Source organism: Haemaphysalis longicornis, unplaced genomic scaffold (genome assembly GCF_048455015.1).
Source record: "Haemaphysalis longicornis isolate Haplotype H1 unplaced genomic scaffold, Haemaphysalis longicornis Haplotype H1 scaffold_2, whole genome shotgun sequence".
In the NCBI taxonomy this organism is placed as follows: domain Eukaryota; kingdom Metazoa; phylum Arthropoda; class Arachnida; order Ixodida; family Ixodidae; genus Haemaphysalis; species Haemaphysalis longicornis.
The window spans coordinates 236,290,682-236,304,164 of NW_027526295.1; the positions used below are offsets into that span (position 1 = coordinate 236,290,682).

The following is a 13,483-nucleotide window of genomic DNA, read 5'->3' on the forward strand; positions in this document are numbered from 1 at the left end:
GGTTCAAGACATGGCCATATGCATGCCATTCTATCTGCTCACACGAGTCCTATAGGATATCAGCAGTGCTTAACAGGATGCAAACAATGCACCGCCATTCCCGGCAATCACAGTAAAGTTGCAAGTCCACAATTTTTATGTATTAGTTGAGGCAGCAAATAAAGTTTTCAAGAGTTTTCCAGACCTGTTACAAGATCTTAAAATGCATTAAAAACAGTGTCTTGGTCACTTACGAAGGAAACAGATCTGATGTAAAAAAGTGTCATTTATCAAGAACAGGTTTCTAAAAATTATAAACCAGAAAATAAGTTGCTCTTAAATTTTATGCAATTTTTAAGCTCCCAGACTCAAAAGGGAGTTTTAAAAATGCAATGCAGTTCTTTGAAGGTTAAAAAAAAAAAAAAAAGGCTAGCTGGTAGAAGTTCAAAACAAATGTGCTTTCTCCACATCAGTTATTCTGAGATCTGCCCTAAAAGTTTTGCCAGACGTTCATTTTTTTTAATTTTAGGATCACACAATAATTTATTTATTTAAAAATACAAAGTTTGTTCAAAGGCAAGAAACTGTTTAGGTTTCAACATTTTGATGCAGGGGGAGGATATCGGGGCATCTATTGCCTATTAGTTGTTGTTCTCCTTGACATTATCAGTTTTTCTTAATCATCAGGACTTTGCCAATTAAACCACACAGAAAAAAATGAGCAGCCAAAATAGAAGACACTGTATATCACGTTTATTGTACAATATACACAGGAAAAACAAAGCACATGAATAAAAAAAGCACATAAAAAGAATACAAATGACATTGTCATAGTACCGGGAAAGAATTGGGGCTTGAGATGTGTTGTTATTCCATGCCGTTGGTATTTGGTCTTCCAATTTAGCAAAAAATGTTGACAAATGGTACAAGCAGGCATCAGGACTATCCAAACAGACCCAACAAAGGCCATACTATTGTCTTCGGCAGTAAGCAGAGCCTCAAGGGGCCGTGAAAACAAAATACAAGTTGCATTCAGTAAAAAGACTGCGTTGTCCCAATAATAAAGATACCAATTTAATTGCAAACTTAAAAAAAAATGGATCCCAGCCAGTTCCTGACAAGATCACTATGACGTCACCGAATCTTGCTGATATGATTGGCGGCTGCGGACCAAAGCCACCACAAGAAACATGACTAGTTCCATTTGATCATACCACTTCAACGCTGATTGATTGATTGATTCTGGGGTTTAACGCGCCGACGCAACGCAGGCGATGAGGCGCGCCGTAGTGGAGGGCTCCGGATTAATTTTGACCACCTGGGGATCTTTATCGTGCGCTGAAATCTCGTACACACGGGCGTTTTTGCTTTTCGCCTCCATCAGAAAAGCGGCCGCCGCGGCCGGGAATCGAACCCGCGACCTCGTGCTCAGCAGCGCAACGCCTTAGCCACTGAGCCACCGCGGCGGGTACCACTTCAACGCGAACGTGCTCTTAACACACTAATAACTATGTGTTTAGTGCTGGCCTCAACTGCGTGACTGCTTCTGCTATTGCATCATTGCTGACACCGTATATCGCGAAAATAAAGTTTTGCACTATTTCTTGAGTTTTTTCGGTTAAGGTGTCTTTTGTGGCTTGAATAAAGCTGAGTGAGTTACTATTTCGAGTTGAACAAGGTTGTATTTCACCTTCATGACCTTCAGGGGCAATGCCGACAAAACACAAGTTTGGTTGATTCGAAAGATTGCCTCGTTAGAATAACACTGACACCACTTTTAATGCAAACTTCACTCAAATAAGCTATATAATTAGAAAAAAAGAGAATGGCCATGCAACCCACTAGCTCTTTTCCGTGCACTAGAACCTATGACGTATTATGGGCAGCGTGCGATTGGCCGAGGCCGGCAAAAGCAAACGCAAGTCAGGCACCACTTACAGCTGAACCTCGTTATAAGAGACACTGATGTAAGAGACAAATGGGTATAAGAGACACTATTCACCCACATGGTTGGCTGCCCTATCTTTCCCATTAAATCGACCTCTTTTATAACAGACATCGGATGTAGAAGATTGGTTATAAGGGACAAGTCATCCTTGAACTTTAATCAATAATCTCGCTTGTAACAGACATTTTAACTTCAGACGCACTGCCACCAGTCACTAATTGCAGTTGCTTCCATCCTGGAAGCACAGGTGAATGACAGACGCCTGCAGTTACTATTTATTATAACTTCAGCAAACACACAGTGGTTCAGTCAGCTATGAAATGACGATGAGAAGCCCTGCCAATGGAAATGCAACTTACAGAAGTGGTTGAAGCTTACTGCCATCTATTGGATGGAGTGCGATCGCACATGCGGGTTCTCCCACTCGCATAGCTCCCAATCAAGAAGCATCGCAGATGTTGAGTCCTGCAAGCATAATGAATAGCCTGAGCCCACAGCGGAAGAAGCTGTGCGCTCTGCCTATTCATCAGGCTTGTGAACTCAACATGTACGATTCATCTTCCACAAACGAGGAAAGAAAAAAAAGCTTGCAGAATCGGTTGTAAAATACAGTGTAAATACAGTCATGAAGCAAACAGGATTCGGAACTGTTTCATAAATTCTGGGGGCCAAACATAAACTAGAATGGATCTTTTGCAACATGCTGTAGCGTTCTTTTGAGCTTATTTTAGTCATATGGTGCCCACATTGAACTAGGGTCTGATTAGTAAGTGAAAAAATGGTTCCCTGCTTATAAGAGACATCTGATATAAGAGACAGAAACTGCTCCCCGGTACGTGTCTCTTATAAAGGGGTTCAACTGTATAAGCTTGCAGAACGCGCTATTTGCACTTAAATGTAATGCATCTTCATTTTATAGCAGTAAGAGAGGTGGGGTAAACTATGGAAGTTTTGAAAGTACTCGTAAACCTAGAAGCACCAGTGTGTGCTACCGTTGGTACTGCCCACACTGTTTGTTATAGCTGCGCAGCAGTCTGGCGCTTTGGGGTTGTCTCACACAACACTGGTCGATTGGTGATAGCGACATTGTCTTACGTGACCCTGTTTGTCGAGCATACTCAATGTTTCACGAAACGATTACAGTCGAATCCACTTATAACGATACCGCTTATAACAATATATCGGATATAACGATGGACAACGATTGCACCGTCCAATTTTGTATGCTTTCTATGGTAAAATAACCCGCTTATTACGATGCTCCCGAGCCGCGATATCGGATATAGCGATTGAATCCGCTTACCGCGCGCGCCGAAAATGCGAGCTGCCGCCGGCGCTGGCGCCGGCACTCGGTGCCGACAGCACGCGACGCGCCTTGCATCCCGTCCACCCCTCAGAAAACGAGTCGACTGCGCCAAGCGAGAGGAGGAGCAGCTTTTCTTCCCGACTCCCCTCCCGGAGCCGCTGCTTTGGCCTCGTCCGCGCGTCCGACCGAACCAACGTTCGGCTGGTTCGGCAAGTTCGGCTCGCACTGCTAGCAGCTCGGAAGTTTCCCTCGCCTTTTCTGCGCGCCGAACTGAGTGCTTTTTTTTCTCCGCATCTGCCTCCGTTCAACGTTTCACCAGTTTCACTGCGGAGTCGGACTGAACGTTCGGACGCCATGGCCGATTCGCCTGCGGCGCTTCCTTCGCAAAGTTGCGCGCCGTCGCAGCAGAAAAGAAAGCGCACGGCAATCACTCTAGAAGTGAAGAAGAACGAATGATACAGTCCCTACGGGACTTCGTTTTCGCGAAGGACCTCCCGCTCAGCTATGTGGAGCAATTAGATGCTCTCGAAAAAGATGTGCGTCAGCTTCGCGTGAAGCAGTCAAAGCTGACTGACTATGGCTTTTCTGCAAACGAGTAGTTGCACTACCTCACTTGCATGCTAATAAAATGTTTTGATCTCTCTTGTGGCTTTTTTTTTCTCGACCCGCTTATAACGATTATCGGTTATAACGATGGGATTTTCTTGGCACTTGGATATTGTTATAAGTGGACTAGACTGTACTACCAACCACCGTAACAAAAAACAAGCCATGTGCAAATACGGTCAGAAACAAAGTGCATGGCGGTCCCGTGCAGTGCGGTGGCGCCATCTAGGAGGACTGACAATAAACTGCAGACTAAACAGCGTACTAACGTTTGCTTGAAGACCCATCCTGGTTGCATCGTTGCAAACGTCATGAAACACACGATTTGGCGGGAGAATCAAAACTTGAACTTAGATTAATTTCTCCGTGAATAAAGCATCGTTTGCTGCCGGACAAGCGCTAGGGGCATTATAAAACACTAATCTTTCGAATAAAACAAACTTGCATTTTGGCCTCCATGGCCCCTTTAATTAAGCTCTGCTAACTACCGAAGACAACAGTATGGAGGTATGGCCCTTTACGGCACAAAGACAACAGCACGGCCCTTTAAAATCAAAGCACTCACTAATTTTAGAAGCAAACCACTTACAAAACAGCGCAACATTTTTGCCAACGGACAGAAACTTGCAATGCAAAGTTTTCCATTAAATGCTTTACAACGATTGAAGAAATGCTGCGGCCTTTGACGTGCATGTTCTCAGCTGGCAAAGTCATTCAGGTGTCCCAGAATGTCAAATCCGACTGTCCTGCAAAGAAGTCATCCAAGAAGCCATTAAAGAATCTCCAAAGTGGCCAGAATTTAGGCGCTCACCTTACTATTTGAGCGACTGGATAAAACATGCCCTAAAATGTCCACAACAGTAACATGGTGCTTAACGGTGTGACTTGCTGAAAATCTTCAAGCAACATAAGCAGCAGCAAAATGTCTTCTGCTCTGAACAACAACATTTCTCTCTATTTTTTTTTTCATTACTGCTACGGAAGAGCAGAGACTTCTTCACTGGTAGTTTGGGTTGGTGCCCTGTATACTGTGGGCCTTCCATTTGTCTTTCACACTTCTGCCTCTTAAATCTTTCTAGTAAACTTACCTGCACGTGTTTTTAAATTTTCTCTTTGATCATAAGAAAACAGCAATAAAGTTGTAACATACCATATAATTGCCTCTAAGCTCATTTATTACAAAAAATAGAGTCGATATAAAAAGCCTGCCTAGTCAGACATAGCTTGAATTTTTATGTGGATTGCTGAAGCTCTGCTGCAAATTACTCAAAAAAAAAAAAAAAAAAAAAAAGAAAGCCTGATGATTATGACACTCCTTAATGCGAAATTTGACAGCGTGAACTGTTCAAGGCGCATAGCTGCTGTGTCTCAGGAAGTTATCACGCGATCGGCATACGCACAGCGGCGCGCGCTACTCTGCCGTTATCTTGCAGTGCGGCGGCACAACTGAGCTGATTTCGTAAATCGTGTTTGAACCTCCAGCAGAAATGTCACATGGTTCGGATGACTACGCAACGAGGACGACAACGAAGGACCCGAAGGACTGATGAACATGCAGCATGCAGAACTGGAAAGAACAAGACGCTTGCTTTCATGGATGCCTAATTTTGTGCTTCTTTGTTCGGGCACCACTAGACTCCGAGGGCGGTTTCCACGCACGTGTCCCGCGCGGGCTCAGCATCTGGCCTGCCCCTCACACTTTCGGAGGAGTGTCTCGTGCCACCTCCCCTCTCACAATTTCGCAACACCCTCCTTGTCCGTTTTTCTTTCAGTGTTCTTTCTTACCATCGTTCATTCAGTTACAACGCCGCCACGAAACCACAGTAGCGGCCGTTAAAGTGCTTGTGCACTAAAATGTTTCAATTGTTTTAACAGATGAAATCACCGAAATATGCTTTTTGGCAATTTAATAGCACAGATTCTTGGCAAATAATTGAGATAGCCATGGCCTAAATGTTGGGAACTGAAGTCACCCTACAGCAGGTGCAGGTTGCACCACTGGCACTGCCTGCATCGCTGCTGATCACGGTGCTTTCCAAACGTCTCTCCCAGGTCTGCTTCACTTCAGTGAGAGAGTCTCTTTCCGGGCCTTTATGATTAAGCCTAGTGGAGTCACCCCCCACTGGCGTGGCCCCCCACTGCAGCAGCCAGGTGTGGTGTGTGGCCGAGCTTACTTGGCCACAGCACGGATGCAGTCCAGCCCCACGAGGCACTTGTAGCGGGGCGTACTCAGCTGCTCTTCACGGCTCACTCGAGCCAGCAGGCGCAGGGACACCAGGCTCTCCACCTGCAGGGGGGGCCCAGCAGTGTGAACCACCAGCTCTAGTAGGGACTACTAATGTGCTGCAGCACTGCTGACCATACAGACGAGGAGTACAACGGCGTTGAACAGCCATTTGCCTACTTCAGGATTTCCTTCTATTGCTTGAAGGGCTGACCTCGCTCATACCTGCTTATGCTTAATAAACTGTTTAACAGAGGAAAATGCCATAAGCCTTGTCAAGGCCACGGCTATGTTCTAACTGATGTCTCAAGATACCACAAATATAAGGAATACAATTATGATTGCTTCACTATGTCCACGAATACAACATAGTCCATTTTTACTACAACGGGAGGGACAAATAAAAATATTTTCACAGAGGTCACACTCGTCCTGTCTTTGCCTCTTAGACCTACACTCACCAGGTCTACATCTGAACGGCACGACCAAGTTGATAAGCCAAAGCCTCACTACACCACACACTTTGTACGGATGAAAGTGAGTGAGGTTTGCAGTAAGCCTCCCAGCCCCGTTTTCAGTTAAGCATCACATAGTTGAGGTTGCTCATGTGGCAGGCTGCACACCACTGGGCGGTTGTGGCCCACAGTTCACCCACCTGTGAGAGGGTGACTGCCGAGGGGGCCACCTGCTCGTCCACGATGGCGTGGAAGATGGCTACCAGCCGGTTCAGGGGAAACTGCTTGGGTCCCAGCAGGTGCTGGCTCAGCGGATGGCTTGCCTGCAAGCACCAAGCCTCTCTCGCATTTCCCGCCAGGTTACCAATTAGCGGGGCTAATTAGTAGGTTTTACTAGCAAATTAAAAAAAATTCACAGGTGAGCCCACAAGCCTTTTTAAATGATGCAAAGCATTTCCTACAGGCACAAGTGCAGCAGAAAATAAGCGGTGAAGAGGCAGAGGGGATTTTAAAAATGAGAGAGGGAGAGGGGGAAGGAGGGCATGAAGGAAAATGCTTTTCACCAGGCCAGCAGTACGATATGCACAGTACGATTTGCGACACGGCGTGTACAATTGTACATGCGAATTTTAAGAGCATTTTCATAAGTTACATTCGTCGTCATCCCCAGTTGAACAGTGAAGCCAGCATTCGCGTTCCCCACTCTATGGCGGGAAATGCGAATGCTGACTAAGCGGTTCAAGAACACCTACTTGAAACGTTATATGCTCGGCGCGCCAAGTAGGTGTTTTGGTTTTACGTTTTCTATCTAGTTTTCTACCTAGTTTAGTCGAGTTTATTAAAGCAGAACTGAACCTGTTACTTTAATATATAAGGGCTTTAATATACAATATTATACAATAATGTTACTTTAATATACAATAATGTGTATAGGTTTTCTATTGCAGCAATGGTTAGGAAATGGTGGTCACATTTACAATAGCGTGTTTACGATTAGGACATGACCCAATTTATTTACGGTTTTTTAAAGTGAAATTTTAGGTATAAAACATACACAGGCAGTTTCAATTTTTTCTGACGACTACATCCTAATGCGTCACAAAGAGTTAATGTAGGTCTTTGGAAACTCAGCCTGTTGCTTACTTTTGCTCCTTGGTTAGCAACTGATCTCGTATTTTTAGGTTAGTCTTCATTACAAAGAAGAGGAGAGAAGAGGCACATTGGTCACAACAAAACACCCGACAATATATGGCCACACTGAAATTCTTGCAGACAAGTCTTACAGGCAGATTATTGGCCTCTCTCTATTCTACACTGCTGAAAGAAACAATTCGGCTCATCTTGGCAGGCTGTTGAAATAGCTCACCTTCTTTTGGCGTTTGGTACTCGACGTGCGTGCCTGCAAGAATGACCAGGGCCAAAAGGCTCGTAAGCTTTTGCAATGGCAGAGGACTTCGGCAAGTGTAACAAACTCTCGTCATGAATCAAATCACATACAAGAGCCATGCTCCACTTCTACGTGCGTTAACCATTTGTACAATGCAGCAAACAAGCAATGACTAATAAAGAAATTTTAGCCAGAAATTTGTGCCAAGCTGGATGTTGACACAGAGCGTGAGCTGTGTTTCATGGCAGCACTGAACATGAATGTGAAATTGAGCTCTATAGCAAAGCTCATATCCAGGCTGAAATAAAACACTAATGATTATAAGGCAATGCCAGAATGGTTCTGGTGTGCTCGACTGGCACAACACAATGAATTTCTCCTCACTTTTAAAGCGGAATCACAGCGAAAGCTGTGGTTTGGCATTATCTGCTGCCACTAACTGATTTAAAGCGAACACTTCCTCAGGGACTGAGAACTACATTCACAACTGCTGCATACCACATTCGTGAGGCTATTTTCTGAAGGGCACATCAAAACAGCCAGGGTAAACAAGTGAGGCTACGCAGGAACAGGGCTCTAGGGCCACGTAGCAGTCACCTTGACGAAGAACTTGCGGTCGGTGCCTGGTGGGTTGTACGAAGCCAGGTAGGCAGCCAGCAGCAGGAAGCGTGCATGGAAAGGCAGCTCCATGCGAAGAGCCTGCTGACTCCCACTGCACAGAACAGATTGAACAAACAGGCACCACCTCCTTCATATGCACGCACAGTCTCTCTCTATAATGCCTTCAGAATTTCTAGAACCTGCTTACGACTTCGAGTTTTTGCCTGCCCTGAACGTCACCATTTTGGAGTTAAAAAGGTGTGGCGGGCATGTGTGGTTAGTTCAGCTGTGTAGAAAATGTAGAATGATCCATTTGCCCTACGCACCAACCAAAACAATTCTTACAGATGAAAAGGTTCAGCTTAGCCTAAACCACTCTTTATACTTTGAAAAAAGTTATGAACTAGAAATTCGCATAACACCTGTTGAACACCCAACTAAATGGTCATGTAAGTCAGCCGAGCTTTGTAAATGGACAGTGTGTGTGATATTAATGTGCCAATAGCGCTGAACCTAGAATAGTCTGCCACTTTCAGGAGAAACCAAATTAGAAGTAAACGATCCGTTTCACAAACTTTTTACGGCTGCATTTCGGGTGAAATGAATAAACTCGTGGGCAATCTCTTATTTCTGCACCATCAATAGATTGGAGCAGTGAGCAAAAAAAGAAAAAAAAGCACTTACTAGACGAGAAAGACATCATTAATACTTACTGCAAATAGACAGTCAGTTGTGAGGTAGCGGTGATGAGCACCTTCACATCCTAATTAAATGTCATTATAATGACAAACCCTTTGGGCCCACCCCTATGAAGATCCCTTGGCATTTGCAGGTAAATGCAACGGCACATTCTGTACGCCTGATTGCTGCCCTTCCACCCCTGACAACAGAGCCCACCTGGTCTCGCGAATGTAGACCGACTGCAGACCCTGCCGCAGCTTGGCAGCCATTTCTTTCCGCCACGAGGGAGTCTTGGGCTCTTCCCCGTCAGTGGGGGCCCCCACGGCCGCAGCGGCATGCTGCAATTCGCGCAAGCTGAGGGTGGTTCCCCCGAGCACCGCAGGCAGCAGGGACTGTCCGCCCAGCAGGCGGCTCAGCTCGGTGGCCGAGTACTGGGGGAAGTGGACGCGGAAGGGCTCGGTGCCGCCCGACCCGCGGAACTTCTCCCAGGGGGCACGCGACAGCAGCAGGCAGCACAGGGGTCGGCCGCAGAGCTCCCGCAGGCGCAGCAGGGCCCCCAGCAGGCCCAGGCCTCGAAGCCGCTCAGCTTGGTCCACCACCTATTCGCCCCCATGCAGGAGCACAGACAAAAGTTCACTTGACACCCCATGACAGTATGCAGGTGTTCTTTGATGCCTTCGAACATCAAAAACAGCGAGTGCACAGCTACGCACGTCCCTTTTGCAGTGGCTTACTGAACTCAGCAGACAGCAGAAGAGGCACGGAGCGAGAAGACAGGAGGGGAACTGTCACTCCCTAGCGTAGCGGCCATTTCTCCATCCACTATAGGCCCTCACAATCATCATCATTGGCCGCTGCGTCCATCGTCAGCAGCATGTGGCCTCAGCACACAGGACGAGTCATGTGCCAGAGAACACACAGGCTTCTCCGCTGCTCGGCCGCAATCTACAGGCGCTCCTAGGTTCGCAGGTTTTTGTTGCCACAACCACATCAGCGCCTACACTAGGATCGCCAGATAACATCACAAGCACTTGGCCTAGGTTGAGCTAGCGGCATCTGTCACCGGAGAAGATGTGGCCGCTATCATTTTGTCCACCAGGTGCCACTACTCTCTCCTTCACTGTTGAAGCTACAAAGCTTTGTAGTCTGCCTTTGTTTTCATAGTGACATCACCTGGTCGCTCACCCGCGCCCACTGCAACAAGCCGCTTTGCCTCGTATATATATTCATGCTCCGTCAGAGAAAGCAAAAAACATATTGGTGATCAGTTAACTAAATAAAAAGATGTCATGTATTTCAAGCCTAAAATATCTCAAGCACTCCTCAGGCAAGAACAAACTCTTTTGGTTGCTTCATGGCTAGTTCTCATTTTTAACAGGAAAAAAGAGAAAATCCTGTTTCAACAGGCTTGAGAATGGAACACTGGTGCAGACTCGCTTCTGTGAAAGTGACGTTAAGGCCTACCGTGACATTGCACATGTTAAGCGAGTGCCTAGATATACAGCCACATCTAGACGACACAGCTCTTTTTATTTTGTTTTTATTCCTTAGCCCCAAAGCAATGGTAGAGTCAGTGACTCAGTTAATGCTGGGAACAATTACTGGACCACTTGTTTATGATCTGCCTTCGTGTGTGCATCCTTGTCCCATGATATAAGTAGGACCCCCACAATGTTTAACAGGGTGTACTGTTGCGCGAGTTGGCTCATATTAAAATAGCTGCAACGCAAAAAGAAACAAAGACAAAGGGAAGCACTCATCCAGTCATTTCCTCGTGTCTTTGTTCCTTTTTGACCTGCCGCTATTTTAACACTGCTGTTGTGATGAGCCCATTCCACGGAGCCAGAGATTATGCTCGGGGGAGAGGGGGGGGGGCACCAGAATTACACTACCATAGTTAGGCATGCCAGGAGGGAAAGGGTGCCGGCACCATGGGAGGGTAGGTGTGCTTTCCAGGCAGGATTCCTGGGGTTCTAGACGAAATCCTAGGATGGTTTCTGGCGCAGGTGGTTGCCTTGGTCGCCATGCATGACAATGACAGCGCAACAAAATGGAGGGAGGAGGGAGAATTGAAGCTTCACTGTAACAAAAGAAAAAAAAAGCTGTCCCATTCCATAGGGGCGATATCCCGTACAAGCCAGGTAAACTTCCCAAGCGTTGTAGTCCCACACAAGGGCCAAGCACCAGGCCGGGGAGTCCCTCGTACCTATTTTACCGGTAGTTGCACAGCGTCACCAAGGCACACGAATGCACATGGTTACTTCCACAGCCACGGTGGATGCTCAACACGGTAACCACCTGTGGCAGGACATGCCGCCAGACTCTTTCACCCCCGGCAATGCGGCAACGTGGCGTGATGGGCGGGGCCCCCGCCAAGTGGACAAAGGTCTGGGGTTCCTCGCAAGGGTACAGGCAGCATTGGAGGCATGAGTTCCCCTGATAAGGGTCCACACTTGACCAGGGTACACCTGTACCCATTAAAGAAAATGGTGGGTGCCCGGCGGTATGCGGATTCAAACCCGGTATTTCCCGCATACGAGGCGAATGCTGTACCTCCGAGTTATCGCTGCGGTTACTCTCTCCAACTAGGCCCCTGCAATGACTATGCCCCTGCATGGAGAAAGATGAAATGCCCGTTGGCGACACAGTAGGTCTCCTCAATTTGCAATCTTGGACTTCCCAAAACTTTTCCAGAACAGCTCTATACATCTCTTCTTGCCCACTGAATTCCTATTGCATGAGCAATCCTGGGCTGCCCGGGAACTGCGTGCCAGAACTACTCTGGAGTCTGCACTGGCCAATTGGGGAGACCGAGTATTTCCTAAATGCAATGCAGCTCCCACATTTGCACAAATACTCATTAACAATCCAGCTCACAATGTAGGCAGGCGATGCTTCGGCAAGCCCCTCGGCCAGGCGCCTTGTGAAGTCGCAGAGGTTGTCGCAGCTGTCCATGCTTCCAGTCAGCTGGCTGAGAACCGTGCCGAACAGCAGCCGGGGAGTGTACGCCTCCAAGCCATTGACATAGGCGTGACGCAGCTGCAGCGGACAAGACACATCACAGGCGCCTGAATTACAACCATGGCCTCCTATGCTGTGGCTGTACAGGAGGCTACGCTACAACATACTCCCCGTGCTGTCTCGTGGGGCTGGGGGGAACACCATGCACAGAGCAAAAACAAGACAGGAGGGGAAACGACGCTTCCTAAGGCGACAAGATAACGTCACAAGCGCTGGGCTAGGTTAAGCTAGCGGCACCTGTCGTGGGAGATGAAAATGCGTGGCCGCCACCATCGGCATTTTCCTGCGAAGCCCCGGAATGAATTGTGGCCACTATCATTCCGTCCATCGGATGCTGCTACCCTCTCCTTTGGAATCGCAGCGGCGAAGCACTGTGAACCGCGTTGGTTTTCATTGTAACATTATCTTGTCGCTCGTCTGCGCTTGCCGCAACGGGCCTTTTCCCCTCCTAAATATATTACAGTTATAGCAGAGCGGAGAACCGGCCCCGCCACGGTACCCGGTAGGCGACCGGCGCTACCGCGCGTGCGCAGAAGAGGGAAAACTGGTTGTGCGCATGCGCAGGTGTACCGGGAACACGGGTACCGTACTGGGACCCTGGGACCCATTCCTCCATGCTGGGACCGGTCATCCGCTCTGCTATGACTATCTTGCTCTGTGGCCACGACGATCGTCACTACAGGCACAAGGCGCAAACTGCAGCTGCCTTCAAAGCATACTCATTCTTTACAGCCATAAAAATCATGTATAGCTTTGATTCGGTTCTGTTTGTATTATTTATTGTTCGGTCTGCGAACATCGCAAAAACTTGGGTATGATTACTTTACGTGAAACCTGAGCTACGTTTTGAGGTAGTGCGCCTTTTCCGGGGTGGATCACTGCAGGTATTCCTAATATGAAGAAAAAAGCCCTTAACAAACGAACCTCGTTTGATGACTGGTACTCACGTTGAGGATCCTCATTAAAGAGCTCACGACGCGTGTCTTGCCTGTGGAGGCATGGCCGTACACGAAGATGCATTGGCAGGGCCCACCGTGCGGCTGCAAGCACAGTTACGGTTAAAACTCTTCCTAGAAAGGACCTCTGAGCACTTACGTGTCCCATGGCTTCAAGGAGTGTTTCCACCTGCTTCTCCCGACATACATTTTGCGCTAACACCGACAGAACTCGGTCATCACCCATACTGGGATCGAAGAGAAGTGCGTTTCGTTTCTGGCGGGCGCCGCTAAAAGCCACAGCCAGTCAGCCATCCAAGCCAAGCCACAATCGTAGCCGC

The 13,483-nt window shown here is 47.5% G+C and overlaps 1 protein-coding gene across 1 annotated transcript; it reads right to left on the reverse strand.

Moving 5' to 3' along the window:
- Positions 1-710: 710 nt before the first annotated feature.
- Orc5 (origin recognition complex subunit 5) lies at positions 711-13,460 on the reverse strand. Its single transcript, XM_077699795.1, has 9 exons — positions 13,303-13,460; positions 13,155-13,247; positions 12,064-12,225; positions 9,403-9,785; positions 8,503-8,617; positions 7,885-7,917; positions 6,719-6,841; positions 6,014-6,126; positions 711-4,585 (listed from the first exon to the last, which is right to left on the reverse strand). Exons 1-9 carry the CDS (start codon positions 13,387-13,389, stop codon positions 4,537-4,539), a joined length of 1,158 nt encoding a protein of 385 aa, XP_077555921.1. The 5' UTR covers positions 13,390-13,460; the 3' UTR covers positions 711-4,536.
- Between the last annotated feature and the right edge of the window lie 23 nt (positions 13,461-13,483).